General features: G+C 45.0%; 1 protein-coding gene across 2 annotated transcripts in view; it reads right to left on the bottom strand.

Moving 5' to 3' along the window:
• The window catches only part of RER1 (retention in endoplasmic reticulum sorting receptor 1), a 268,578-nt gene that overhangs the window by 174,509 nt on the left and 66,458 nt on the right, over positions 1 to 27,611 (bottom strand). For both annotated transcript variants that reach the window (XM_069610189.1, XM_069610188.1), the window contains exon 2: positions 3,909 to 3,996. In XM_069610189.1, the coding sequence (XP_069466290.1) occupies positions 3,909 to 3,989 (81 nt within the window). In that variant the 5' untranslated portion in view covers positions 3,990 to 3,996. The remainder of the gene's footprint in view (positions 1 to 3,908; positions 3,997 to 27,611) is intronic.

The raw sequence follows: 27,611 nt of genomic DNA, 5'->3' as shown, positions 1-27,611 counted from the left end.
GACGCGTGAGGGATCTTGGGTACAGTGGACGTCACACTAGGGATAGTATTAATGGCACGCCTGTGTCGACGCCCATGTTCGAGTTTCGAAAAACAAACTGTAATACTCCGCAGCTTCCACTAGATGTCGGCCTATGCACAGCATGTGATCTAAGCAGATTCCACAAGCCTCAGAAATATATATATCTATCCATACGGTCAATTGTGCAGAAGGTCAATTTGGACCACTGCAAAATGGTCAATTGTGTCATTCGAGCAATTGTACTCGAACAATTCGGGTAATACCGCCAGAGATACATTTTGTTTGAACCATTGTGTTTAAATGTGTATTAGATGTGTTCCAATTCTCCTTTATCAACATTCTCAAATACTGAAAGTTAATGTCACATTTACAAGTTTAGAAGGCACCAGCTGGACCTAGGAGACGGAAATAGCTCCTGGTAGCTGTTGATTTCAAGCTAACCAAGCTCTACTATGCTAGAGGTAGGAGCTAAATAGCTCCCAGCTTCCCCTCAATTTGGAACCCAGCAGTAGGATTTCAGAGTGTGTGTATGCAGAAAGGAAAGATGGGTCGGAAGGGACAGGGCCTCAACTGCCGGGTTGAAGAGCACTCCCTCTGTGGACCTTCTTCTAGAATGGCCATCAGTTCAAATTGCAACTTGGGTCGTGAAGGCGCAGACAGCCCTAAGGTGTCCGCCATCTTCGGCATCAGGCGTTGAAATGAAGCCTGAGGCTCACTGGTGTAGCAGTGCAGGAACAAGTCAAATACTGGAGAAATAACCATGATACTGCAAGTCTGTCTCCTCCCCATATAATTCCTCAGGGAATTCCCCAACTTCTCTGGGGCATAGGGGTTCCAACCTAATGGGTACAGGATCACTCAACTCGTAAACGTCTTCCATACAAGACATAAAATGGGCCACTATGGAGCATGGCGTACTCCAAAAGAATCTCAGCTCCGGAAGACAGAAGTTGGAAGATGGAGTAGTGCAGCATAGAAATGGGTCCTCGCCCGTAGGTGCAGTGGCAGAGCCCAAAGGCGTACGGATATGGGCTCTTGCACGGTCTATGCAAGCTCATTCCAAGCGTAGTGGACCCTGGTGGCGATGATGCCGATGCAGAGACCAAAAGCCTTCCGTTCCTCTCAAATGGAGGATCGGGTGGGGAAAAGAACCTCTGGTGCCCATTTTCTCCACGGAGGAGTCCCTGGAGTGGTGGCATCTTTTCTTCGAGGAGAAAAAAAGAATGGTGTTTCAACAACCTGCTGGTTGAACAAGGTCTATTGCAGGGTTTCTTTTTCTTTATGCAGACAGGGAACGGTTATTCAGTTCGACCATACACACCAGTGATCTCAAACGTGTCCGCGTATCACCTTTGTCACTATAGAGAAAGGTAAATAGTTTTGCCACCCGCCTCGAAGTGCCTTGAGGAGCATCGACTGGAAGGACCTGCAATCCCACGCATCATGTTCATCTCCTAGACAGTACAGGAAGATCTTGTGGGGGTTTGAATCATACATTTGACTCAACAAGTCGAAGCAACGTTAGAAACTAGAGGCCTACAACGGATTCAGCATGGCACGAAACAGTAAAGTTTAATAGCAGTGTTCCAGAAGTGTTCCGGAAGCAAGCAGAGTGAGCAGAACAAAAAAAGAAACTAAGGTCACGAGGGGTGGGGCACCTATATATACTGACCCAACATGTCCGACTGAGATCGTGCATGGGTGTCCAGTGGAGCTGAGGCGAGCCACGCTGCACACCCTGGTGGTGAAAAAGGTTTCAGAAGAGCAGAAGGGCTGGGGAATAGATAGCAATGATCATATAAAACCTTCTTAATGTATAATTGGTTAATTATAACGCGCTTAATACCCAGAGATTTCTAATTGCGGACCCGGGGATCGAACCCGTGTTGCTCCACGTCGTCTTGCTCCCAAGGCGAGCGTGTTGCCCCTGAGCTGTCCTCCCGAGTTGTCCCTTGGATGTTGTCCCTTTTCCTTCACCTTAACCCGTCTAAAACTGAGGCACACTTATTCTTCCTTCTCCCTCTCTTGCCTCCCTCCTTTTCTCGTTAGCGTCCAACTCAGCTCTTTCTCTTCCTCAGCCCGTAACTTAGGCTTTCTATTGGACTCTTCACTGTCTCTTTCTTCTCACATTTTTTCTATCGTTTGTAAGTGTCGTTTTATTCGCTTTAGCCTTCGTCATGCTCGCCCTTTTCTGTCATTCCACGCCTCTAAACTTCTTATCCCTGAGTTAATTTTTTCTAGACTGGAATACTGCGCCACCCTTCTTATTGGCCTCCCTGCTTGCCGATTTACCCCCCTTCATTCTATTTACAACTCCTCTATTAGTCTTTTTTTCTCTTCCTCCCTGGGCGTCCATCACCTGCTTGCTCCTTTCTGCTTGTATTTTATCTTTTGAATCGCGACTTCTCTTCCATTTTTTGTCGATTGTTTTCAAATATCTTCATGGCTTAGCACAATCATATCTCTAATCTTTTGTTTGCGTCTACTCCCCTGCCCGTCCTCTCCATTCTCAAAACACTTTTCATCGTGTTGTTCCTAAACCTCTGTGTGCATCCTCCCGATTTTCTTTTTTCTCCCTTCTTGCTCCCTTCTACTAGAATTCTCTCCCGCTTTCTATTCCTTCCTAATCTATCTTTCTCATCGTTCGAACCTCTGAAGGCTCATTAGCCTTCTCTTTTGTCGCAAACACTGACCTACCTACTGTATTTCCATGAGGTTTATTCTTTTGTACCGTATTTCAATGTACGTTCAGCGCTTTGGCAAAAGCGATTAATTTTAGTATATGTGCTGCTGAAGCATACCAATAAATACAAATGCAAATAAGTAATTCATTGGAGAAAGGAATCCATTACAAATAACATTACTAGGGACAGCGGTTGCGACATAACCAAAGGGGAAAAGGTATAGCATTGTGAATAAGGTTATTCTGTCGGGAATGTGGAAACACATTTGAAGGTGCAAGGAGGATCTGCTAGGGGACACAATATTGTATCAAGGTGCAGAGTGCTGGTATGTGGCAAGTATCACACAGCACTGCAATTAGTTTGCCTCTTTGAATAGAGTTTAGACTGGTGAACTGCAAACTGTTCAGTTGTGCACACGAACCCGCACACAAATGCATGCCTGAGCATACCCCTTTGGACACTTTATTTTTTGATCGTCTGATCAGATTCGCTGCATGCAGCATTTTTTATCTTGGGAACTAGCGCATGCAGTTTGAAGAACACTGTAGTACCCCAGGTTCGAGTTAAGGGCTTTCCCGGGAATAGGTCCTTTTTTGATGGTCGCACTAGAACATTTCTTCGACAGCAGGGCATAGAGGTGCCGGTAGTCGTTTGGGGGGCCTACAGGGGAACAGAATGGCATGGAAGGGCTCCAGTATCCTGCATGGCAGATGTGTAAACCATGCCAGAGCGTTGGGGAACCCAATAGTTTGCATAAGAATATCCTTTTAAAATATCTGCACAATTATTTTGATACTGGCTGAAAAAAAGCCTTCTCCCAAGTAAGGATGCGTAGCGCTTTACATGGGCCACCATAAAGTTGCCTTTGGGAACTGTAGGTCTTTCAACTCAGACGTGAATGCTTTTTTGATGGCACACGTTTAACAAAAGCGAGTTATAAGCATACCCGTATTCCAAACTGCCCTTTTTCCAATTCTCACATTCATCATGAAAAGCATTCACCTGGGGAATTCCAATCCCTTAATACCGCCCTTATTGACTTAATGCATGCTTGGTGAATATCAGGGGACCAAATACAGAAGGAGCATGGTTTTAGGATACATTACTCACTGCATCTAAATTCCAACTGCCTAAAGTATAAAGCTGGCCATACAGTCATTGTAAAGGTTTGTGCCCCTACTCATCATGCCACCAGCAACTTACCTGACCGAGCCTTGTGAAGAACCTAGAGACCACTGAAGGCTTGCCATGGACAGATTCACCAACACTGTCCCCTTCTGACATGCTGCTTCTGTGAAGACAAATGAAATACATTCCTTAATAATAATAGTAATTGTGACCAATCATATAGCACACACCACACACTGGGTTGTCTCTTGGCACTGCAATACTACCTAGTACCAATACTCGATTGTGCTAATTTTTTTTAACTTGAGCATCCAAAAGGATTAAAAGCCACGACCTGCAGATACGCCCATTGCTACAGGTTGACTCACAGGTACGTTTTACACACTCTCCTTCAGGTGCCCGAAATTAACACACAGCATGTCATATCAATGCTTCAAGGGGTATAGCACAGCAGGAGTTGATGGAAAAATGATCTATGACGCAGCTTTTTATTTTTCAAGAAACATAAGGGAAATATGCTAATCTAAAAGAAACTAGAACATACACCCTGCTTACTGACTGTTACACCATCCACTGGTCACCTTGCGCACATGAATACCCGTGCCAGTCACTAAGCCCTCCATCTCAGGTCCTGTTCTGCCTTCCCCTTCTGACCTCATGTCCTCACTCACTCAAGCAGCACGGCAGCGGCGCACACAAGGGCATCTAACGCGCTATGGTCTTATTCACCCATTGCAACGTTGGCAGCTGTCCTGGCGTCTTGGAGACAGTCGACGGAGATGCCGGCTTTTTCCTTTCGTCACGCCCTCAGGAAGACCCGGCAGCGTTTTGAAAACTTGGGTCATGTGACAAGGAAACGTGCTACATCATCGGTCACGTGATGGGTCATGTGACACTCCTAGGACCCTTTAAAACCGGAGCGGGAACGCTCATTCAGTGCTTCACAGCTGACCCAATCAGGCACTGTTCAGCGTCTTCCTGTCTCCACATCTTGAACCTGGACTACGGACTGTTCTTTTTGGATTCCTCTGTCAAGCCCTTGGATACTGTTTTGCTCTGCTGTTTCAGGACCTTTGAACTGTATTTTTGGATTCCTTTGGATTACCCTCTGGTTACAACGAACTTGGCTGGCTTTTGACCTTGGAACTCTTAACGGACTGTTTTCGGATTTCCTCTTCTGTTACCTTTTGGAGTACCCTTTCCATTCAGGTCTTGCAGTGCCTATTTCTACAACAATCCACGCCTACCCGCTGCCGCTTGCTACACTCTGCAGCCACACGGAACACCTCCATTCTCATCTTTGTTCTTCCTGTCCCCAGATCCTTGGTAAGCCCCTTGATATTTGTTACCCCGCTATTGTTTGCCATTGTACTGACCCATTGCTTGCTTTAGCGGTCGAGGGGTCTCCAGTGTTCCTGGTTCCTGGCGTTCTTTGGCACTCAAACAACCTGTGGCCGCAAGGATTGCTCAGGAAGTTATTTGGATCTTTCTGAGTGGAACTTGTGGACAGAGGCCCCATAATCTTCACGACCATCAAGTCATAACACTGACCAATACGAGTGCCTGGATAGACACAACTTAACATCTCAAAAAGACAAGTACCTCTTTTTTGAGATCCAGAACCTCTTTTTGTACCGTTACTGCACAGCTCACATGTAATAGACGGTATAAATACATTCTTTAATGTTAAATACACCTTTCTTTCAGAAATTCAAAAAGATGATTTCATGAGGTTACAATTGCTCACAGCATTGAAACCTGAGGAAGCGAAAGCATTAAACGGGTCTTGTTTGATGCAGTTTAAAACCACTGAGCTTTTAATAGGTCACACAATGTATTAACAGGATTCTTTCAAATCATTTTGCACGATTAAAAATATATTCAATTAAGGTATAACAAGCGGAGTTTGGTGAATTTATACAAGAACAACTTTTCAATTAACAAGTGAAAGCTTGGATTTCATCCAAATATCCGCGCGCTTTCCGGAACACACAGAGTAGTCCCCTGAGCACTCCAGCTGCTACAAATGTCTTTCTTAGATGCATTTTAAAACTCCCCAGAGCTCAAAAGAAAATTAGGAAATATAACTCCAGTGAGGTTACAAAGACAAAAAGGCTCCTTATTACACCTTCAAGTGGTGATCCTTCCATTTCATGCACACTTCCACCCATCAAGAACAGCAAATAAGTGGGTAGAGTGTGTTTCGCTCTGTGATCCCTTTGCACACATCTACCCATTTATTTATTGTATTTATTTAATGGGTATTTATAATGTAATGCGCCTATACAGCAAAATGGTGTTTCAAGGCGCATCAAGACAAGGGCAGGGAAGGTACAGGGAAGAAAAATTAAAACAATGTTCCTACTAGGTCTTGAGACAATTCGGAGCATGCAAGTGCAGTAACAGAAATAAGGGGGAGGAAGTGCAGGGGGTGGCCGGGGGGGGGAGTTATGCTCAGGGGGAGGGAGAAGGGTATATTAAGTGCAAGCAAACCCATTCCCCTGTTTGTAGGTTTCTACCCCTCTCCCCCACAATAGATGGAACCGTCCATTTTCCCACATGCTAACCTCTCCCACCACGGATAATACCCCACGTCACTGAAGCAGATATCAGACATGGTGGACATTTCTACAATCTTCATAAGAATCATCAGGATTGGACACATTTTTGGATGGCTTGAAAATGAGCAGGCAATCAAATAAGCATACGTGGTTTAAACATCTGTCATGTCGTAGATTTTGGCACTGGTTTCAAAACTATGCAAACACGGTTATCTACAAAAAGCCAGCAACATTTAATAAAAAAAACATGTAAAAGTGTACATATATGGGTAACAATGTCTGTCACAATACCACCTTAATCCAGAAAGGCAGTCCTTGCTCGCCTTTTTGGAGTGCAAATATCTGTTGATGGTGAGGCGACCCCTTTCAGCTGTCAGACACCCCTTATGGGGATGGTTAACACTTTGTGCAGAGGATACTGCCTGAGAACTGCTCCCAACTGCTAGAACAGCCCCCTGAAATGAAATACTTGCTGTACACCTAATTTTAAATCCATGATTCTTTTGGGAAGAATGCCACACTAGGCCAAGGGAAAGCACCCTGCCCTGTAGGACATATGATATGGCTTTTATAACGCGCCTATACACAAGTGTTTCAAGGCGCCATGAGGCAAGGAACAAAGAGAAGACAGACAACGATCTTACAAGGCCAGGTGACATTGAGATCGCGCAAGTGTAGGGGAGAGGGGTGGGGAAAAGTGTGAGGGAAAAGGAAGGGAGCAATGCAGTACATGGGATCAAACAATAAAAGAAGTGTGGCCAGCTCGCGGCAAGTGCAAGTTTAAGTGCAGACAGCAGGTGTCCAAAGTGCAGGTAGGGGGAGTGTAGGGTTACAGATACAGACCCAAGTGCAAGGGCTGCCAGTGCAGGTGTGCAACTGGTGGGGAGGGGATCTGGGCCCGAGATCAGAGGGTAGCCAGGTGACCAGTGCAGTTTCAGTTTCAGCCAGGAATTCAGCAGTGGAGAGGAAGAGAGAAGGCAGAAGCAAAGAGGAAAGTCTTGAGGTGCTTCCGGAACCAGAGATGGTTCTCCTCCAGTTTCAGAGAAGCAGGGAGGCTGTTCCAGAGGGAGGCCACAGTCAAACAAGATCTATCACCAACTCGTTGCTTGTAGAAGCGACTTACCCCAAGGAAGTTGGAGGCGGAGGAGCGAAGAGCCCGAGTAGGAAGATATTTACGAAGAGAGAGTTGGAGGTATTGAGGCCGTAGACTCCAGAAGGCCATGTGGACAATGCAGAGGGTCTTGAATTGAATCCTTGCAACGGCTTGGTGCCAGTGTAGAGATTTCAGTGCTGGAGAGATCTGATCCCTGGGTATGAGGTCAAGGACAAGTCTCGCAGTCCTGTTCTGGATGAGTTGCAGGGGGTGGCGAGTAGAAGCAGGCAGATTTAGAAAGAGACTGTTGCAGTAGTCCAGCCTAGAGAGAACCAGAGCTCTAGAGACAGTGATCTTCTTCCAGGGGGTGGAAGAGGAAAGGAAGAATACCTCTGAGGAGGTGCAGTTGGTAGTGTGACTTCTTAGAGACGTGAGGAGAAAAGGAGCATGTGGAGTTGAAGATGACCCCGAGCTTCTTAGACTCAAAGGTGGGAGCAGGAAGAGGGTTGAGGGAGGCCGGCCAGAGAGTGACCGGAAAGGAGGGAGCAGGTGTCCAATGAGGAGAATCTCTGTCTTATTGGCATTAAGGCAGAGATTGTTGGCGGCACACCACTCCTGGATAGCAGACAGACAGACAGAGATGAGAGAGGGTAGCCTGAAAACGAGATGAGTGCCATCTGCATAGCACTGAATGTTGGGGCAGAGAGCAGCAATGCAGTGGGCAAGAGGTGCCAGGTATTGGTTCAACAGCCAGGAGAGAGGTTCGACCCCTGGGAAAAAAGAGAGAAAGAGAGAGAGAGAAAGAGAGAGAGAAAGAGAGAGAGAAAGAGAGAGAGAGAGAGAGAGAGAGAGAGAGAGAAAGAAAGAAAGTGAAAGCGAGAATGAAAGAGAAAGACAGAGAAAGAGAGAGAAAGAGAGAAATAGAGAGAAAGAAAGAGAAAGAGAGAGAAAGAGAGAAAGAGAGAAAGAGAGAAAGAGAGAAAGAGAGAAAGAGAGAGAGAGAGAGAACACACCCTAGTTGGACCTGGGAGGATCGATCTGAGAGGAAAGAGGTCAGCCAGGCCAGGGCCTGCCCAGTGATACCCAGGTTATCACAGAGCCGTTGAGCAGGATGGCATGGTTGACACACTGTGAAGACCCCCCCTGCCACTGCTTCAGATCCGACATCATATGTGGGCAGCCTTCATATTCCCTGCCTCTACGACAGGGGTCTGCAACTTTTGGCTCTCCAGATGTTTTGGACTGCAACCCCCATCAGTTCTAGCCAACACAGTCAATGGTGAGAGATCATGGGAGTTTAGTCCAAAACATCTAAATGCAGGTTGCAGACCCCTGCCCCTAGGATAATAAATCCTTCTGTTCTTTGCAATGGAAATGGGTCATAGTGACTTCTGCCATGGTCCGCTCCTTAGCTCCAGCACAGAGCAGGATGTCCATATCTATTAAGGGGCTGGATGAACCGTAAATACGAGATTGCAGCATTGCACGAATTCGATCGGGTTGGGGAGTTTTTTCCATAACCCTTTGGTGAAGAGTGAAAGAACATCTATTTTAAGGATAAGACCGAGTAACCACAAAGGATAGCCCAAACGCTTTATGCTGGTAGACCAAGCTAGAAGAGCAGTCCTGGCTTCACTAAATAGAAGGGAGAAGGCTGGTGAATAGGCACAGTTAGGCCCAATAATCACACAAAATGGCACTATGTAGGTGTACTGAAATAATATGCACTCTGCGACACATTTACACACAGTTTGAAGTTTAAATACATATTTTACAACAAAAGCACACAGTAAAACAGTGTTAATAAAACAGTAAAAACGCCTAAATGCAAAACGCATGCCTGGTGGCAAACTCTCTAAATTAAAATGCTGATGGGATGAGGAGAAAAGGGAATCCCTAGATGACAGTAATATGCATCACTGTCCGAATCAGAATCAGAAATCCCCAATGCCGAGACATGAAGTCGTACACCAATCTCCACAGCCCCTGGTGCACAGTAAAACATAAAAACCATATACAAAAGGAGAACCCAGATGGAGTCAATATGTTAAAAAACAAAAAAAAACAAAGTGGATCCTATCAGCTCAAAGGGCAAGAGGAGGTAACCAGCCAGCAAATAACAGTCTCACGACGATACAATGGATGCAGGTGACCCAGGATGGAGCTGAGATAGCGATGACCCAGCACTCATCCAGACCAGGAAGACTCCTCACATCGAGGCATTTGGTCCAGCAGCCAGCACAGGAACAGTCAAGAAACTGTCCCAAAGTTGGGGCAGGAAGCCCAGCAAGGAGATCTGTGGGGATGGTGCCAAAGTACCTTCTACGGGTTTTTTGGGAGCAGAAGGAACTGGAGCAAGGAAACAGTAGCCAGGATCCAGGGAATATGGCCAAACTACATCCTCAGGAGCAGTAAACCACCTTTGCAGCAGTCCTCCAGCAATTCATGTAAATATCTGTGGAATTGACATGTTCTCAATTAGATAAACCACATCCACAGGGGGCTGGCCTAAGCCAGCCCACCAATACCACAACAGGCAAGCACAGAAAGTTTTAGGTGGCCAGCTGAGTGTGAGACCACATCGGCACAATAGCCATTTTAGGCCTGTCTCATTGTCCACACAGACACCAGATAGCCCAAAATAAAACGTCCAGGAGTAGGGCTTAAAGAAATGAAACATTAGTACCTCAATGGCTAACAAAGTGGTCCATTGGGCTACAAATATCGTAACAATGGCTGCACCTGCGATGAAGCCAAAACAAAATTACAGCTGCTACAAGCCTATTCCACAACACTTGTAGAGGGTCAGAATCACCCTGCAACCAAAATGGCAGCCCTGCCGTGGAGACCATAGGGCTCCCAGAGCAGCAAATTTCAAAAACTGTTGCAGTGGCAGGTAGAACCTCCTCCAGCCACAAAACTTAAAGCCGAGAACCCAACAAAAACACCAAATAATGTTAAATGGACCCACAAAGTGGGTGCAGAGAATCCCAACAATGGAATTCTGCCCTAACACCATCTTACCCTGGCCTCCCGCACACCAAACCTCCTTTCCCTTAATGTCTGGATGCTGCACTTCACCTTTCCCCAGCCACAGCACCAGTTTAAGGTGACGGGATGGTGCACACAGCTTCATGGGGAACTTTGAGCAATCAACACTCCACCTTTAATCTTGCCAGCTCCTCGCTGCATCATGTTCTGTGTGAAGAACCCCTCTTCAGGGTTTCAATTTATTGAGTCTCAGCAGCAGGTTAGGGGAGCAGGTGTGGGTGATTCATGTTTGGCCTGTGGCTGTGTGCGCTGTTGGAAAGGGGTTTCTGGACTTTTGGATACACTGGGGTAGACTTCTGGTGGAGAAAATAAAACAGGACTATGGCCCTTGCCCCCATCGGCTGAGGCACACTGCTCGCTCCTTGATGTGCAAGAGTCCTGATATGGCCTACTGAGCACAGCACCTAAACAAGTTAGAGTGAGGTTTGAGTTGATGCCCCACAGGCCAACCAACACACCAAGGTAGGTGAAGTCTGTGCCTGGGATTTCCATCTCCCAGGCAAACCCGAACCTAAAGCTGTTGCCTCATTTACCCTTAGCAGTTAGCACTCCACATTTGGTAGCGAGTGGAGTCTACAGACTTCTTCCTCCCATCAGCCAAGTCCCATATCCTTGCAGCACACAGTACAGGATGCATCTTTTTGAGGCAGCAAGAGAGAGATTGAGAGAAGAGCGAGAGTTGACAGTGGCAAAGTAATAAGTGAAATGGCAGCTGCCTCCATAGTCCAGTGATAAGAGTTCAGGGAGGCGACCAGCCCGTTTTGTCTTGCTCGATTTTTTTCATGCCTTGCTATGACTTCTAATGGTTTGTTAGGCTTCATCATGTACCTATCATGCTTTAATAGGCCATGTTATGCCTTGATGTGGCTTGATTGTTTGCGCCCCTCGCTAACCTGCTCACCATTTTACTCCTACCATACACTATATTGCTCCCAGGTGCCCCAACATGATCCTGCTCACAGGGAGTTGCTCCTAGGTGCCCCACTAATTTTGCTCCCTGGTGTCCCCCTGTGATCTCACGGCTTAGTGCTCAAAGCAATTAGTGCACTACTCCTGTTGCCCAATTAAATTCAGTGACCCACTCCTAGATATATGATATGGAATCTATAACGTGCCTACACAAGTGTTTCAAAGTGCAACGAGGCATGGGAGGGGGAACAGAGGGGAGACACAGAGAACAATCATACTTGGCCAGGTGACATTGAGGGGGGACCTTGACCTCTTTGCCGAGTTGTTCTTAGGGGCTTTGCCAGGACTTTGCCGTCTCGTGAATCCATACTATGAATATGCTTACCCACGGCCTACTTGATAGACACTGCTGCATTCTCCTTATATCATCTACTCTTCCCTGTGTTCCCCCCCCACTCTCAAGGGACCAGTGTCTGTAAACTGCCCACTGCCAGAAATACTGGCCTACTGCAGGGGCCACAGGTCATCGCACAAGTACCTTACTTGAAGGACGCCACAACTGAGACGTTGCCATGTTTGTATCAGATTAACGTTTCAAGTTGACTATCCCATCATAAACGTCTTTGCAATGACATTCTCAACTCTACGCTCAAACACACTGTACATATACAAACGAAGCCACTTGCACAAGGCAAGTGAATAACTCCCCACCCCCCCCCAATCGACATCAATCAACAGAATGCTGCACCTCAATCAACTTAGATATCACAGTCTCTGCAAATGCATCTTGGCACCACGTGCACACAATGCTCCCTCTCTGCGCAAGACACAGGACACTAGAAATACACGCACACACAGAGCTCAGGACACTTCGGGTCTGCAAGCATCAACACAACAGCAAAGCGATCTTGCATTTTACCTCAGTCAGCTAACCGAGCCCACCCAGGTGAAACAAGAGTGGATATAGGCAGCACAATGTACAGTAGGGCCGAGGGGTGAAAATAGTTAAGAGGAGGAGTGTGCCAACGGGAGTATTGGCAGACTGGACGCCCTGCCACCAAGAGCAGAAGCCACAACCATGACATTTTGTCAGTGCTGCCGGTTTGTTGGATCCGCTTCCTCTTTCCTCTTGTCCAGGACGATTCAGGAGAGGCAGAGGAAAATGCTGTGTCCCTTGCTAAAATGTCATGGCAGTTGATGATTAAAGTCATAATTCTCTACATGTCACAATAAGAAGATTGCACATTTTGAAAGAGAAATGGTTGCTAACGGCTTCCTATGGAGCCCATACACAACATTCAAGTTTTGTTGCAGCTACAAACCCGTTGCAGACGCATGCTTTCTATGGCAAATGAACACTTCTGCTGGGCTATGTCTGCGAATGCCTTTGTTACCTCACGTTTATGTCAGTCAGAATGCCATCAGAGCCAGTAATTTCACAACACACCAGCCACACCCCACACAGCCTGTTAAACCGCATTCTTCAGAAAGAAGACACGGGTCCGCCTTAATGTTGTTACGCTTGCTCTGCCAGGATGGACGTCTACCCAGCGCAAGGCAATTAAAACAATCCTGTAACTTAAATTTGGGATTGTGGATCAGATCGCTGCACAACCTTTTTGTGTGCGAGTCATAAACCACTGCGCTTTCTACGCCCACAGATTAGTACACACTGAACGGGAATCCCGTAGTGGGTTATCCAACAACCCAGTACTCTCTAGTGGATTTACACATTTGCAATACTATCTCCATGGAGACAGGTGGACGCATCGACACACCCGAGTAATTATGTACAGTACACCTGACAACCTCCTCCGGATGCTGATTGAGAAGAATTGAAGGGAACATTATTTTGTGACTTAAAGATGAGCGCCAGTTTTGAATGCCAAGTAATGCCTGAAATACTTAACAGACTCCCCCTCGCCCCCTGTCTAAAAAGCATTCTGACCGTGTGGAATCGGTAATGGCAGCAATATGAGCAGCACAGTAACAAGTGCATTCAGCAAGCTCTAAACAAAGGGTGACTGTAAATCTGAAAAGCAAAATCCGATTGGAGCTTCTTTTTAAGAACAGTTCTTTGGGTCTTTCTTTCATTGCCCAAGCACATGTTTCATCTACATGTTTTCCTGCCAAAGAAACCTGTCCTGTCTGTGGGACGTTCAGCAGCAGTCAGTGCAAGTGATCTCAAGAGCATGCCATTAGAGGGTCAGCACTTGTATTCTAGCTAGTTTGGAAGGGTGCCATCTTTTTTCCAACATTTTCTTAAACCATTAGTTTTTTCCGCCCCACACTCATTCTCGGCTAAACTACATTTTTTCCATTAAGAGTCCTGTATGGCTAGTCATTCCCACTTATTTTTCTGTCCTCAAGCTATGTCTTATAGCTTGGGCTATCCATACGCGTGGGTTTGCTCTTTGTGTATGGGACTGAAACACAAGGGGTGATGGCCATCCACCTGGCATCCGGTGTGATGGCGAGTGACACACCTAACTTACACTGGATTCATTCAAAAAGCAGATTACTACATGGCAAACTGGGAAAAGGTCGCAGGGGTACGCATGGGGCGAGCTGATTGGGAGAAATTATGGGCGCGGATTCCTAGGCTTGCGAGGGCGATTCAGGTCCGGGAGGTGTGGTACAAATGCTTGGTGGGATGGCATTACACTCCGGCCCGTCTTCATGCTATGAACCCTGCGATCTCCGGGGAGAGCTGGAGAGGGTGTGGGGAGGTTGGCACGGCCTCACATATTTGGTGGGATTGTCCCGTTATTCGGCCATTCTGGAACGATCTCATGAAGGCGTCCGCTCAGGCTGTGGGAAGAGGAGTCCTCCGAAACCCGCGAGAGATATTGCTGGGGAGGAGCGGGCTAGGGGACGGGGAAAGGGCAGATGAGGCAGGACGCGGCTGCAGCAAAGCATCGGCGATATTCATTCTGGCGGCCTTGTCCCTCATCGCACAAAAGTGGAAGGGGCCCGTGGTCCCGACTGAACAGGAATGGCTCAGAAAGCTTTGGGATATAGTCGCACTGGAGTGGGCCACCTATGCGGGGGAAAATAAACTGGGATCTTTCTATGCGGATTGGGGGGAGACTCTGGAATTCCTGAGAGGGGACTTTAGAGCACAATGGTGTCCGCAGAGACTTAAACTATTGGACTTGTGCTGTTAAGTAGGGTTCAGTGGGGGGAGAGGAATGGGAGAAGGCGGTTTGGGTGCTGTACCACTGGGGGGGGGGGTCTAGGATGGGAGGGTTTTGTTCTATAAGTGTTGTGCCAATGTTACATTTTGGGTTCATGTACGTATGTTGATTTTCCTGTTGCTTCTTCTCTTTTTGGAAAACAAATAAAAAAAGAAATTTAAAAAAAAAAAAAAAAAAGATTACTGGCGTTTAGGGGGAAACTACAATCTCAAATTGTTAAGATTTTTTTATTTTATTTATATGCAAGTTGTTTTAGTTCTTGCGAACATTTCACAAATAAAATACTTTACATTAAATTCACTTATAATTGCATCCCAATTTACACATCATTAAAAGAAACCTGTACCAAAATTTAAGTACCAAATAAATCTAAAATCTTATATACAATATTTCAATTTCTTTTACTCATGGTGAAGCGTAACTTCATAAGTAATTGTTTCAAGTCAAGACAATAACTAACATTTACCATAGAATGTTGTGTGCAGTTAAAAGTACATACATCATAATTCACAGTTTGTGTCTAATTGCGACCAGCTGCCAGATTCGGTACAGTGCTATGTGCAAAGAAGGATTCCCTGAATTTAGATAATATTGCTAGAAATGGCTGCCTTTTATTGCATCATAATTTGACAAACGTCTCCAAATTGCACAGACAGTGGCCAAGGCTTTACATTCGATCATAACATGCTCCGCTGTTTCAGGAATGTGCGTCAATTTGCAAATCTGGCAAGTTAGTTTCTCATGGGGGAGTTTAAGTTGAGGACCTCGAACAGTTAAGGTAGGAAATTGATTTATCCTCAGGAAGAGCTTACTCTTACTGCAGGGGATGGACATAATATCTTTATCGTTGCAATTTATGAAATATTTTTAAAGTTCCTAAATGATAATCATTTTTGTTCCTATCCTATATTATTTTCTTCTCTGAAGGAATTCTAAATCCCATTCAGGTTGACATCCGGTAGTCTCAAACAGCTTTACGTACAAGTCCTGCAAATCATGAAGGCCGTTTACTGCATCATGAATCATGACCGCCCCAATTGGATTTAGTAGGGGGCATTTGGGGTCCTTTTAAGCTTTTATAAAAAAGGATCCCGTCTCTTCAGGGCCTGGCCCACTATAGAGGTCATCCCTAGTTCCTGCCTTATTATCTCCATTGGGACCGATTGTTAAAGACTCAATATTCTCCTCCAAAATGTGCCTTCCGAGACATTCTGCCATTGAGGATTCTTTAAAACTAGTGCATCTGTGCCAAACAGGAACTCCAGACACAAGCTTTGCTTGTATAATCGTAATAATCGTGTTCAAGCAAGAAAACTTAAAAGAGAAAATACACTAATTCCAAGTAAACAAACCGCTAGCCAAACAGGGCGGATTAGATTCATCACAACCTATTGTGCCAATAACATAATACTGAGGAAGATTTTAAGAAAGAACTGGGGTCTTTTGAAATTAGATCCACACATTAAAGAATTAATTGACGATAGCCCTACATTGACCTTTAAAAGAGCTAGGACACTGAAAAACACTCTTAGTCCATCATTTCCACCCGAAGAAAAAGTCATTGAAGCAACAGCATGGCTCCCTCAATTACCCATGGGCTTTAGGAAATGTAGCTCCTGTTCCATGTGTAAATATGCAATGAGCAATACAGATATTTTTGAAGACTCTTTTGGGATCCAGCACAAAATAACTGACTTTATCAACTGCAAAACTAAGTTTGTAGTTTATGCAATAATTTGTCAATGTAAGAAAGTGTACATTGGAAGCACCATTAGAGAAATGAGAAGCAGAATTCGTGAGCATATGTCTACCATTGGAAGTCAGAACACAAATTTACCACTGGCATCCCACTGGCAAAGAAAACACCAACTGAACAATAAAAAAGACATTAGATTCTTGGGTCTTAAAAAGGTGACCCTTGGTCCTAGAGGTGGAGATCAAGAAATGAGACTGAGACAAGAAGCAGCGAAACTTATATGCCGCTTTCGAACAGTTGAAAGAGGCCTGAATTCGGACAATGAGATGTCATCTTTCCTATGAGCAATCCATGAACTATATACCAGTTACCCAATACAAAGTTACCGTTTTAACGTGTACATTTGTTATTGATACAATCTAATCTCTGTAACTAATAGAACAGTTGTCTATTAATATGAATCGTATAAGTTACAAAGACTAGACATTCTGAAGACAATATGTGCCCAACTGTGATGTGTATTTTTTAATAATGATGTACTCTAGGTAAGTAATATGAGCCACTTTGGAACCACGGCGACCTGCTTTTCTATTAACTCGTGTTCAACTCAGACACAGGAAATTGCTATGTTAATTGGCTACGGTCCAAATCTGAAGTAATATTACAACTAATTATACTATATTCATAATCACAGAACTTATGAAACACCTAAAATAAGGAACTATTTATTTTTCGCAATTGTATATCGATATATATTTTTTACTTTTATTTATTTTTTCTTTGACAATACATCCCCAGGAATTAATTACCTATTTGTAAATATAACACATTTCAACCTTTCGATGCACATTATATTTACTCGCAACACGACACGGAGCCGTAATTACGACTATACAGACTATGGGCTCAGACAGCCGCGAACTGCTATGTGTGCTTTGTGAGCCCATAACATGGCGCTCACAATAGAAACTACAGAAGGACTACTACAGTCACCGTGGTAACCGCATCAACAATAACTTAAGCCACCATCTTTTTCGCTCTTGCTTGGCGAACGCGGACGGATTTGCACGGATGCCGTACGTAAGGGGCTAGCTGCGTTAATTAGGGCCCCTCGGTCTGCATGATAAATGTCATACTTAATGAGTTAGAACTTGTAAACTATACGTTCAAATAGTTAATAAGGCTCAATCAGCTCAATTTAATGCTATATGAACATGCACCTCTCCCGCACAAGGCTTTTCTTTTCATCAACCCGACAGCATTTAACTAAACGAACATTAGATTCCTCAAGCTTGTTGCTTAGTCTCGATTTAGAAGTACAGGAAGTTTAAATCAACTCCATTCTAACCGATCTGAAAAAGAAGAGTGTAATAATATGTGTGTTAACCCACACAAACAATTAACCATGCCAAACTTACTTGACAGGATGGGATTGAACCCATGACTTTATTTGACTTGCTGAAAAGCTTCATTACAAATTATTCAATAATACCACTTAGGTAAGACTGAATTCCATTTGCTTTAAGTTATAGTTCATGTATAATTTACTTTTATATTTTATATGGATATCTTTAAGACAAATGAACTCATGAAAACCATTTTCTTTCTCTCCCCTTCCCCCACCCGCTTACATGTATTTCTCCCTGATTGTCCCGTTTCCAAATTGCAAATGTACTGATGTGATTTTTTTATGTTGAATGCAACACTCTTTATCCTTACCATTCCTCCCACCCCTGCTGTCTGTGTTACATATCACACCATTTTCTGTGGCACCAATTATGAATTACTTAATGAATGTAAAATATATGTTATCTTTGATTTTTTATTCACCAGCCCTGTTTTGAAAAAGACTGTAATCGTCGAAACACGTGTCATCAAAAGGGCACTTACTATAAATTTCCATTTAAAAAAACTAAACGTTGACTAAAGTGTAGTCTTTTCATTAAAAAATGGGCGCATGAATGATACTAAGTAACTCTCTTGTTACCCTTGTTCATAAAACGGAGTAGAGGAACCACTTTTTCTCTGATGTTACAAAATTCATGCAACCAACATAGAAACCTTCCCTTTATTTACAAAAGGGCGCAGAGGTCTACCTGAATGAATGTCAGTTTTTTAAAAGGTTCCTCAACTGAAGTTGGTTTAAGTTTGCTTGTATAATCATATTATCCCTTCCAAGCTATACCCTGCTGTTCGCTCTGCAAATTTCTTAATCAGCGCGGTAAGCCTGACTGCCTTTCTACTTTTGGAGGCAAATCATCTCAGTATGATTTTGACATGTACTGAAAGGAAATCCTAAATAAGTGTATGTATCGTGAGGAGTCAGCAATGATTGCGAGGCAGACAACTTTTTGATGATTGCTGTAAACATGCCATTTTATTAAAGTATGCATGATATTAAATGCCACACTATCCCTTCTCCGCTGAGGATTTCACTGCCGAACAAAACGAAAGGGAAACACTAACACAGGATTGCTGGCCCCCCCACTTAAACATCAAACATGCAAAGAAATTATATGTATGGCAATTCAGATAAACAACTACAGTAACAGTTTCTTGATAACCCTTTAGTAACCTGGGTGAACTCCCTTCCCCAGGATTCAAGATATATTCACCTTCAATGTTCATCAAAAGAAATAAGGAAATCCACATAGGTAGCAAAGTCTCAATTCAGTTCTTGGAGTTTCAAAAGAGTTTAGTTAACCAAAGTTTCAACAACAAAGCTCTTCTTCTTGGTGAAATAAAGACTTCCCACTTCCTCGGATTAGCATCAATGTTATTCCCAGCAACAATGCTTTTCCACCACTTTCAGTTTCCAAGAGGACTTGACATAGTTCAAAAGAAATACAACTTCTACAAATGTTAGTGAAACAAGTCTTGGTTAACACTTAAGATGTCTGAATTCAAGATTAGGATTCACAAGAGGTATATTTGTCAGGAGGACTTCACAGTGCTGCTGCTTCTACAACTTCACTTCTACTAGAGTTCAACATGAGGGCATTCTCCTTTGCCTCATAGCATTCTACTTCACTCGTACCACTGAAGACTTGCATCCACTGACAACCAGATATACCACCACAGCTTCAGTATTTTGTGATACCACCACACCTTCAGCACTTGGTGAATCACGACAGGTTCTGACAAGATTCACTTTAAGGTACTTCAAACCCTTCAAATAAGCAAGACACTCTTCCTCTGAATATCTCTCTTCAAAAGGGGCAGCCTCTTCTCTGTCTGCCACAACAACAACCTAGGTTTGCCTTTATGACCCACTTCTCTCTTGCTCTTACAGTCTTTAGTAATATAGGTTGGTCAACTTCAAATAATCTTTATAAGTAACAAGGTTTCCATTCCCCAACTTTGCCTTCACCTCTCTGCCAACTGTTAGCCAAAACGATTACCCAGAAACCTTGGTGCCACTCTTGGCTGCAGGCAATGCTGGCACACTTGTATCTTAGGCAAGGTTGAACTTCTATCAGGCTCACAGTATTGGTTAGATTGTGTTCTGGCTTTGAGAAGAACAAGCTACTTACCCCTGGTAAAGTTCTTTCGATTGGATGTTCCTCCCATGTATTCCTCATCTTATAATAATTATCCTTCCAGCTTTGGAATTTCTTCTGTGTGCCGTCTTGTTGAGTCTATTGTTCAAATGTCGACGTCATCATCAGTATAAATAGCACACGCAGCGCCAGTTGGCTTCAGTTCTGTTTTCCCCCCTCCTGAAGAGGAATTACCAGGCGTACCATAGACCGTAGGATCCAATAAAGCGTAAAGTGTAAAGAAACAAATTCGACGGCGGGGTAGGCTAGCAGGGGTGATGAGGAATACATAAGAGGGACCACCAATCGAAAGAATGCTACCAGGGTAAAGTAACTTGTTCTTTGAATTGATTGTGTTCTCCCACGTATTCCTCATCTTATGATAGACTAGCAAAGCAGTAATAAGTTGGTGGTCGGAGTATGAATTATATTTTGTCTTAACTGTTACCACGGACTGAATGAAGGACTGCTTTTCCAAATTGTCCTTGACTGGAAGATGAATCCAGGCAGTAATGTTTCACAAATGTGTGAACAGACGACCAAGGGGCCGCTGCACAAATGTCTGAGTGGAACACCTCTCTGCCGTGCCCCGTGTGGAAAGTGCTCAAGACTTTCGGAGGTTCTTTCCTCACTAACCTGTAACATTCCTCAACAGCTAGGATGATCCATCCGGATATGGTCTGTTTTGTCACAGCAAAACCTAATTTTGGGCCTGTATAGCCAATGAATAATTGGTAATTCTGACGAATTGTAGCCATTCTTGATATATAAAAGCTGAGAGCCCTTTTTGGGTCCAGCTTATGTAATCTTTCCTCCTCCTTTCCAAGATGAGGAGGTGGGTAGAAAGTTGGCAAAATATTCTTTTGCGACAAGTGGAAGTCAGAGACTACCGTAGATAGAAAAGAAGGTTTTACCCTGAGAGCAACTTTGTCTTTATAGAAAACAGTATGTGGAGGTTTACAGGAACGTGCCTGCAACTCGCTTACCCTGCGGGCTGATGTTATTGCTATTAGTAAAACCGTTTTCACAGTTAACAGTCTTAATGGGCATGAATGTATTGGCTCAAAAGGGATGCATGTTAGAAATACACCAGGTTAAGATCCCATATAGGGGCTTGGAAAGGAACTGGTGGGAATACGTTAGTAAGACCCTTTAGGAATTGAACAATAAGAGGGATTTTAAAATATGAATCCTCTTCTGAAGAACGCTTGAAAATAGACAGCGCCAGCAGGTAACCTTTAATTGTTTCAATTTGTAGGACCAGATTCGCCAGATGTATTAAAAAAGAAAGCACCATAGGTTATCACAAACCAAAGGGTTCACATTCTTATCCCTGCACCGACTGCTGAACTTGTTCCAATGGCAGCAGTACAAAGATTTCGTTGCTGGCCTTCTGGCCGAAAGCAAGATCTCCATTATGTCATCCGAGAGGTCACAAACCCTGTATCTCAGCTTCTCAGAAACCATGTGTGAAGGTTGAGAGTCTTGACCTCTGGATGGAGAACCCCACGCTCCTCTCGTGAGAGAAGGTCCTCTCTTTGTGGAAGGTGTATTGGAGGGCAGATGGACATCTCCAGAAGGTCTGGGTACCACGTCCTCCTGGCCCATTCCGGGGCAATTAGGATCATGGATTTCTCGAACTTTCTCAACCTCCTGATCACGGGAGGATGACGGGGACTGGAGGAAACGCATACAGGAGTGGAAACTCCCAGTCCACTACAAAGGCGTCCCCTGGAGCTCCTCGGGGAAGAAATTCCCTGGAGGATTTCCGATTGACACTGGTCGCAAACAGATCCACTTGAGGGGTTCCCTGAAGGGAGAAGATCTCTTGAAGGACTTATTGAGAAAGTTTCCACTCGTTGGAGACTGTGCTCTGCCTGCTCAGAGCGTCAGCCACCACGTTCTCCCCTCCAGCTAGGTGAACGGCCGATTGAGAGATTCCTTCTTGAGTTGTCCAGAACCAGAGCTGCATTGCATTTCTGCTCAGTGGTAGTGACCCTACACCACCTCTCTTTTTGAGGTAGTAAATGGCCACTGTGTTGTCTCATTATCAGGACACTCTTTCCTCGTACAGACTCTGCTCAGAACTTGAAGGTGCTCTGACATTCTGTCTGAGAATTGGGACCATCGAGTCTTGAGAACAGTTTCGAGGGATCTCATTCTCGGGCGAGCCTCTGGCATCAGGAAAATGTAGGATGCCATGAAACCGATCAACCTCAAAAGAATAAAAATAAATAGAAGGCCGGAAGACGCTGGCCACTCTACAATTTGGTGACCATCTGCAGAATGTGTTGAGCCCTCACCTCGGGGGGCAAGGCTTTCCCTGAGGAAGGATCCAGGACTGCTCCAATAAATTGTAGCTTTTTTAAATGGTATCATGTGGGATTTTTTTTTATTGAGGGAGAAGCCCAGTCTGTGGAGAGAGTGGCAGGTTACGCTGAGATGATCCCGGGCTTGTTCGCGTGAAGTGCCCTGATCAGCCAATCGTCCAGGTAGGGGTAGACGTGAATCCTCCCTCTCCCTAGACTCGCTGCCACCATCACCATTAACTTGGTGAAAACCCTCAGGGCAGAGGTCAGACCGAATGGCAGAACTCGAAACTGATAATGAGAACTGCCAACCGCGAACCTCAGGTACTTTCTGTGCTTGTGATGGATAGGCACATGAAAGTAAGCATCCTGAAGGTCCAATAACACCATCCAGTCTTGGAGTTGGAGAGCCTGAAGTATCTGAGAAAGGGTAACCATCTTGAACTTGTCCTTCCTGAGGAACTTGTTCAAGTTTATTAAGTCCAAGATGGGTCTCAATCTTCCGTCCTTTTTGGGAATTAGAAAAAACGGGAGTACCAACCCTGGTTCCTCTCCGCCACAGGTACCAGTTCTATAGTACCTTTCTCTAGCAGGGTGAACATTTCCTGCACAAGGAGTGTATCCGGAACTTTGAAAGAGTTCCTCCCCGGTGGATGATCCTGGGGCCTTTTATTGAAAAGGAAGGCAGAAACCTACAGTTTCCAGTGGCCAAGCTTCTGAAGTAATGCCCAGCCATTCTTTCAGATGCTGAGAAAGTCTGCCCCCCCCCCACCAGGTTCTTGTGAGTCAAGGCTTCAGAGTGGTTTTGAGGCGGCTGAAGCAGCGGTTGATGGTAAAACTGCTGCTGCTTCGGCTGATTTAGCACCTCTCCCTCATCCACCACGAGGGAATCTTCTCTGACCTCTATGACTTCCTTGTCCTCTTCCAGCTGAGGAGTAGAATCAAAAGGACTTGCGTCTCCAAGATGATGAACTGGGGTAGGAGTGTTCAGGTTGTCTAATGGAGGCATGAAGAGATTTAGCTGCAGCTTTCAAGGTCTGCAGATTTTCCAAACTTCATCAGCCTTGCTGCCAAACAGCCTTGCGCTGTCAAAGGTCATATTGAGAAGCCTAGACTGAACATCTGGTGCAAATCCGGACTTCCTAAACCACGCAAATCTGCACAGCACAGTGCTAGTTGCCATGGATCTGCTGATGCTATCTGCAGAATCCAGACCTGACTGGAAGCAGTCACACATTGCCTCCTTACCATCCTTGATAGCCAGGAAGCCATCTCTTTCTTCGCCTTCTGGGATGTGGTCAACCGCCATAGCTAAGCAGGCCCACAGGGTAAATGTATACTTTTACACGGCACAGGTTGTGTTAGTTGATTTTAAAGCCATACCCCCAGCAGTAAAAGAAATTCTTGCCCAGGCATCCACTCTCTTATCCCCATTGTGAGGGACAGAGGGGTATGCCGATTGCTTGGTATGTGTAGCAGCTTGAACGACCAAACTTTCTGGTGTTGGGTGCTTAGTTAAGTAATCTGGGTCACTGCTGGATGGCCTATATTTTTTTGTAAACTTTTTATTTACTGAAGCCGCAGTCTCTGGTGTTTCCCAATTTGTTGAGGCACCTTTTTGTAGGGCAATGTGAAAAGACAAAATTGGATCTCTTTGGGGACCCTTGCCCAAATTATCCGTCAGGTCATCCTGCTCATGAGAAGGTGTAGGCCTGCTCCAACCTAAACATTCTACCACCTTGCTCATTAGTTGCCAAAATGAAGGAGTCGGCGTGGTCAGTATGATCTGGTTTACCAAATTCCAGTTCTGGAGAGGTAGCTATACCCCTGGCATACAAGTCTTTTAATCTAGACTCTTCAGAAATTAACTCCTCTGGCACCTTTGGGGTGCCATATTGTAAACTAAATGGTGATATATTATCGTCTGATGGGTTATTGTCTTCATACCCTGAGGTTAAAGACTTTAAAAAGTCTCTTTGGCAAGGGTTTGAAAACCTTTTCCCCCGAGTTACTATTGGCTTCCACAACTTCAAAGAAATCGTTGACGACTTCGAAGTTGGAGTCAATTTTGTCGGAATCTACTTCGACACTAGTGTCGACGGCTCAGACGCCGATGGCGTTCGTAAGGCAGTCTGAGTTACCAACTTGGCATGGGTTTTCCGTTTGTCCTTCGAGGGGGTCGGGGCTGCATGTGGGAAGATTTTAAGTATTTCTTTACAAAATGCATCCCATTTAGCTGGGCAGTCCGAATCAGTTGGACATTTGATTATATTGGCTGAGGAATAACTAGAGGTCGAAGGTGACCTGTGGTGCAGTTTCTTGGCCTTCTTAGAAGACAAAGAATGGCGTGATCGACTTCTCGATCAAGATCTTTTAGATCTTTTCTGTCAAGGAGAATCTCTCAACTCATCTGATTTTCTTTTGGAACTCTTCGAAGGAGACTTGGATGGCAACCTCGCCACTGCCAATTTACCTTTACGCTCCCTCAGAACCTTTTCGGTCATCGCCTGACAGGAGTTACAGTTGGAGGCACGGTGACCGGTACAGAGACACCACAGAAATATGCAGTGCGGTTCGGTGATCGACATCTTCGATCCACAGTCTAGGCACTTCTTGAAGCCAGTCTTAGGCGATGATGGAGCAGACGGAGAAGAATTTTTCATTTTGGAAAATAGTGACGAAGTTCAGTGAAGAACCGAAGCGTGGCGTATTTTTTTTTTTTTTTAAGCGTTCGCTCGGAAAAATAGAACAGAAGCCATCGGGTGCTGCATACGCTATTTATATTGATGAGGATGTTGAAAGTCGAACGGAGGCCCTGGAGGGACATAGACCTGACGAGACGGCACACAGCGCCCCCTGTCAAAAAGAAATCTGAAGCAGCTAAAGCTGGAAGGATAATTACCATAAGATGAGGAATAGATGGGAGGACACACTCCATTCCAAAAGGCTGCTTTCACTCTTAATAGGGGAATACTCTTCGCTTGGGCAATGCTTGCTTTCTCTTCAACTGCAGATAAAATGTGTAAATACTTGCCTTCTTTTATGAGCAATGATTGTTCGCGTGAATAATGATGCAAAGTTCAGTCTTCCCTTGGAAAGCGGAATTAGGCACAAGCAACCACTTCTTCATAACGTTTACAAAGGTCAAGGGTTTTAGAACAATGACTTTCCATGGCGTGTGGTTTTTACACATGGGAATGAGATATTATCCAGTCACACACAAGTGCTACTTTTCCATTGTCCCATTATAAAAAAACATAGAGCTTCAATTCGCTTCTGCTTATACGCAAGTGAATATTAAGCTGGATACTGTTGCCGGCAGTGCTCGCGCAAGGAATCAGAGCGTCAGGTTTGACTCCTGGCTTCTGTGATCCTCTTTCCACGTGTTGCACACCTTCTACGGCTTCTGGCATCACTTGGGACCCAGATCCTTCCTCGATGAAGGCGTCTTCGGTCCGGCCACTCAATTAAGGATCTCCTCTCGCTCCTGAGACCCACAGCTTCACAACAGCTCCTCGCCTAAATCTCTGACATGCTTCTTGCATGGCAACCTCTGTAATTAGACTCACATGGGGAAAGACAGCCTTCCTGCACGCCTTCCACTGTGAAGCCTCTGCACTTCAGAGTGTGGGGGAACAGGACCCTCTCAGAACAAGCATGTGAAATCTGCTGCGTCCACTTTCCGGGGTTGTCTGGTTCTCCCACTTCTGTCTGGATTGCCAATATCATGCCTGCTTCTTTCTTCCTCTGCTACTACTGCACGCACTCCAGTCACAGTTACAGCTCCTTACTATTGCCTGCACCCGAGGGGGGCCTTTTATGCCTCCCAGGTTCTTTAAGGTGTGGGCAGTTAGGCTTAATTGCCTAACTAATACTACAACAGTTGTATCGGCTGCATCAGAAGCTGAATTTCATCATCTCTACAGCACAACTGTGAATTCCAACATCACAGCAGAGAAGGTAAGCCCAGAAGGGGCTTGGGACTGCAATTTAGGGCATTTAGAGCATGCATGGTAATAGTTCATGCTTTGACTGTGTTTTTGGCCAGTGGGCTATGCAGTCCCTGTCTTCTTTGCACCTTTAAAATGGCTGCTTAATTTTTCCATTCACCGAGTGCTCAGATTCCTGCCTCAGCCTCACTCTGATTGGCCTTCCTTCTCCATTTCAAGCCAATCAGAAGCCGAAAGGCGAATAGCCGGCCCCTGTGTCAAAGGAACACTTTCTACGGAGCCAGTCTGTGTCTGTCTGGGCCATGAAGGGCCTGGAGTGCCATAGAAAACTCTGCTCTAACAATGTTCCGTCCACCCGACTAATTCCTGGACTGGTCCTCTGTCTCTGGATCAAAGGCCTCCCACGATCCCTGCAGTAAGGACGGAGTTTGGCTGTTCTGCCATTACTAACTCTCCTGAGGCATTACCAATGCTGTACTACTCTCAATCCATTTTCTTAACTAACATTCCTTTTTACTACATCTACTTCGTTTATACAGTATATCAGTGCTTCTCTTTCCCTTGCACCATCTGCATTTGGTGTTGCTGCATTTAAAATGTTTTTGGGGTGTGTTGCTTAATTCGAATTTGGGTGCTTTTGTTTCCCTTGAACCATGCTGCACTGTTTCATTCCGCTGTGCCTGATATCGAACTTGGCTGTGTGCACATGCTGCATTGTGTTTCATTCTGCTTTAGCTAAAATCGAACACGGCTGTGTACTTGCTTGTTACCAGTTTTAAAAAAAAAAAAAGATTTTCCTTTTCTCGCTTTTTGCTGGGTGCAAAACGGTTACATTACTACCATCAAAAATAGCGTTTCCTGTGTGTGCATCCTGCATTAAAGTCCTACACGTTATACCTTGCCCTCTGTGCCTACCCCCCTTCCCCCTGCCCCCACCCTCTGTGTGCTTCCCCACCCCTCTTCTTGTATCTCAGTACATCAGCCAGGTAAGTGTCCTCCTCACCACTGCAGCTAGCTATGTCGCCATCTATCCCTCCTATCTTCTCTAACTGCTTCTCTATTTCCTATCCCTCTCCAATCACTAAATCTGGCCGGAACAAAAAACTTAAGAAGGACATACTGGACTTCAACCCAGGCTTTCATATTGCAGACACCTATGTCACGGCTTCCACCAGAGAGATTCTCACAGACATCCTCTTTGTCGTTACCTCACCCAACTTGTGGACTCTCCACATGGTTGCCTTTCTCTCTCCTATCGACTCTTCTCCCATTAACGGTGGCACTCACTGGGAGGTCTTCCTTGACCTCTTCGCATTTCCAGGGTCATCATTAATGTCTATCGGAATGGAACCATCGTGGTTCAGGGTAATCAACCCAACCTTCTTCTCTTTGACATGCTCCTAATTCGCCTCTCAAACCTTACCTCTCCCCTGGACAGGCTCCCTTGTCTACTGGGCCTTCCTCCTCCTATGC

The sequence above is a fragment of the Ambystoma mexicanum genome, chromosome 8 (genome assembly GCF_040938575.1).
Source record: "Ambystoma mexicanum isolate Mex_15411 chromosome 8, UKY_AmexF1_1, whole genome shotgun sequence".
Classification (NCBI taxonomy): Eukaryota; Metazoa; Chordata; class Amphibia; order Caudata; family Ambystomatidae; genus Ambystoma; species Ambystoma mexicanum.
Note: the sequence above shows the minus strand (reverse complement) of the source record. Positions and strands in the feature narration are given on the sequence as shown.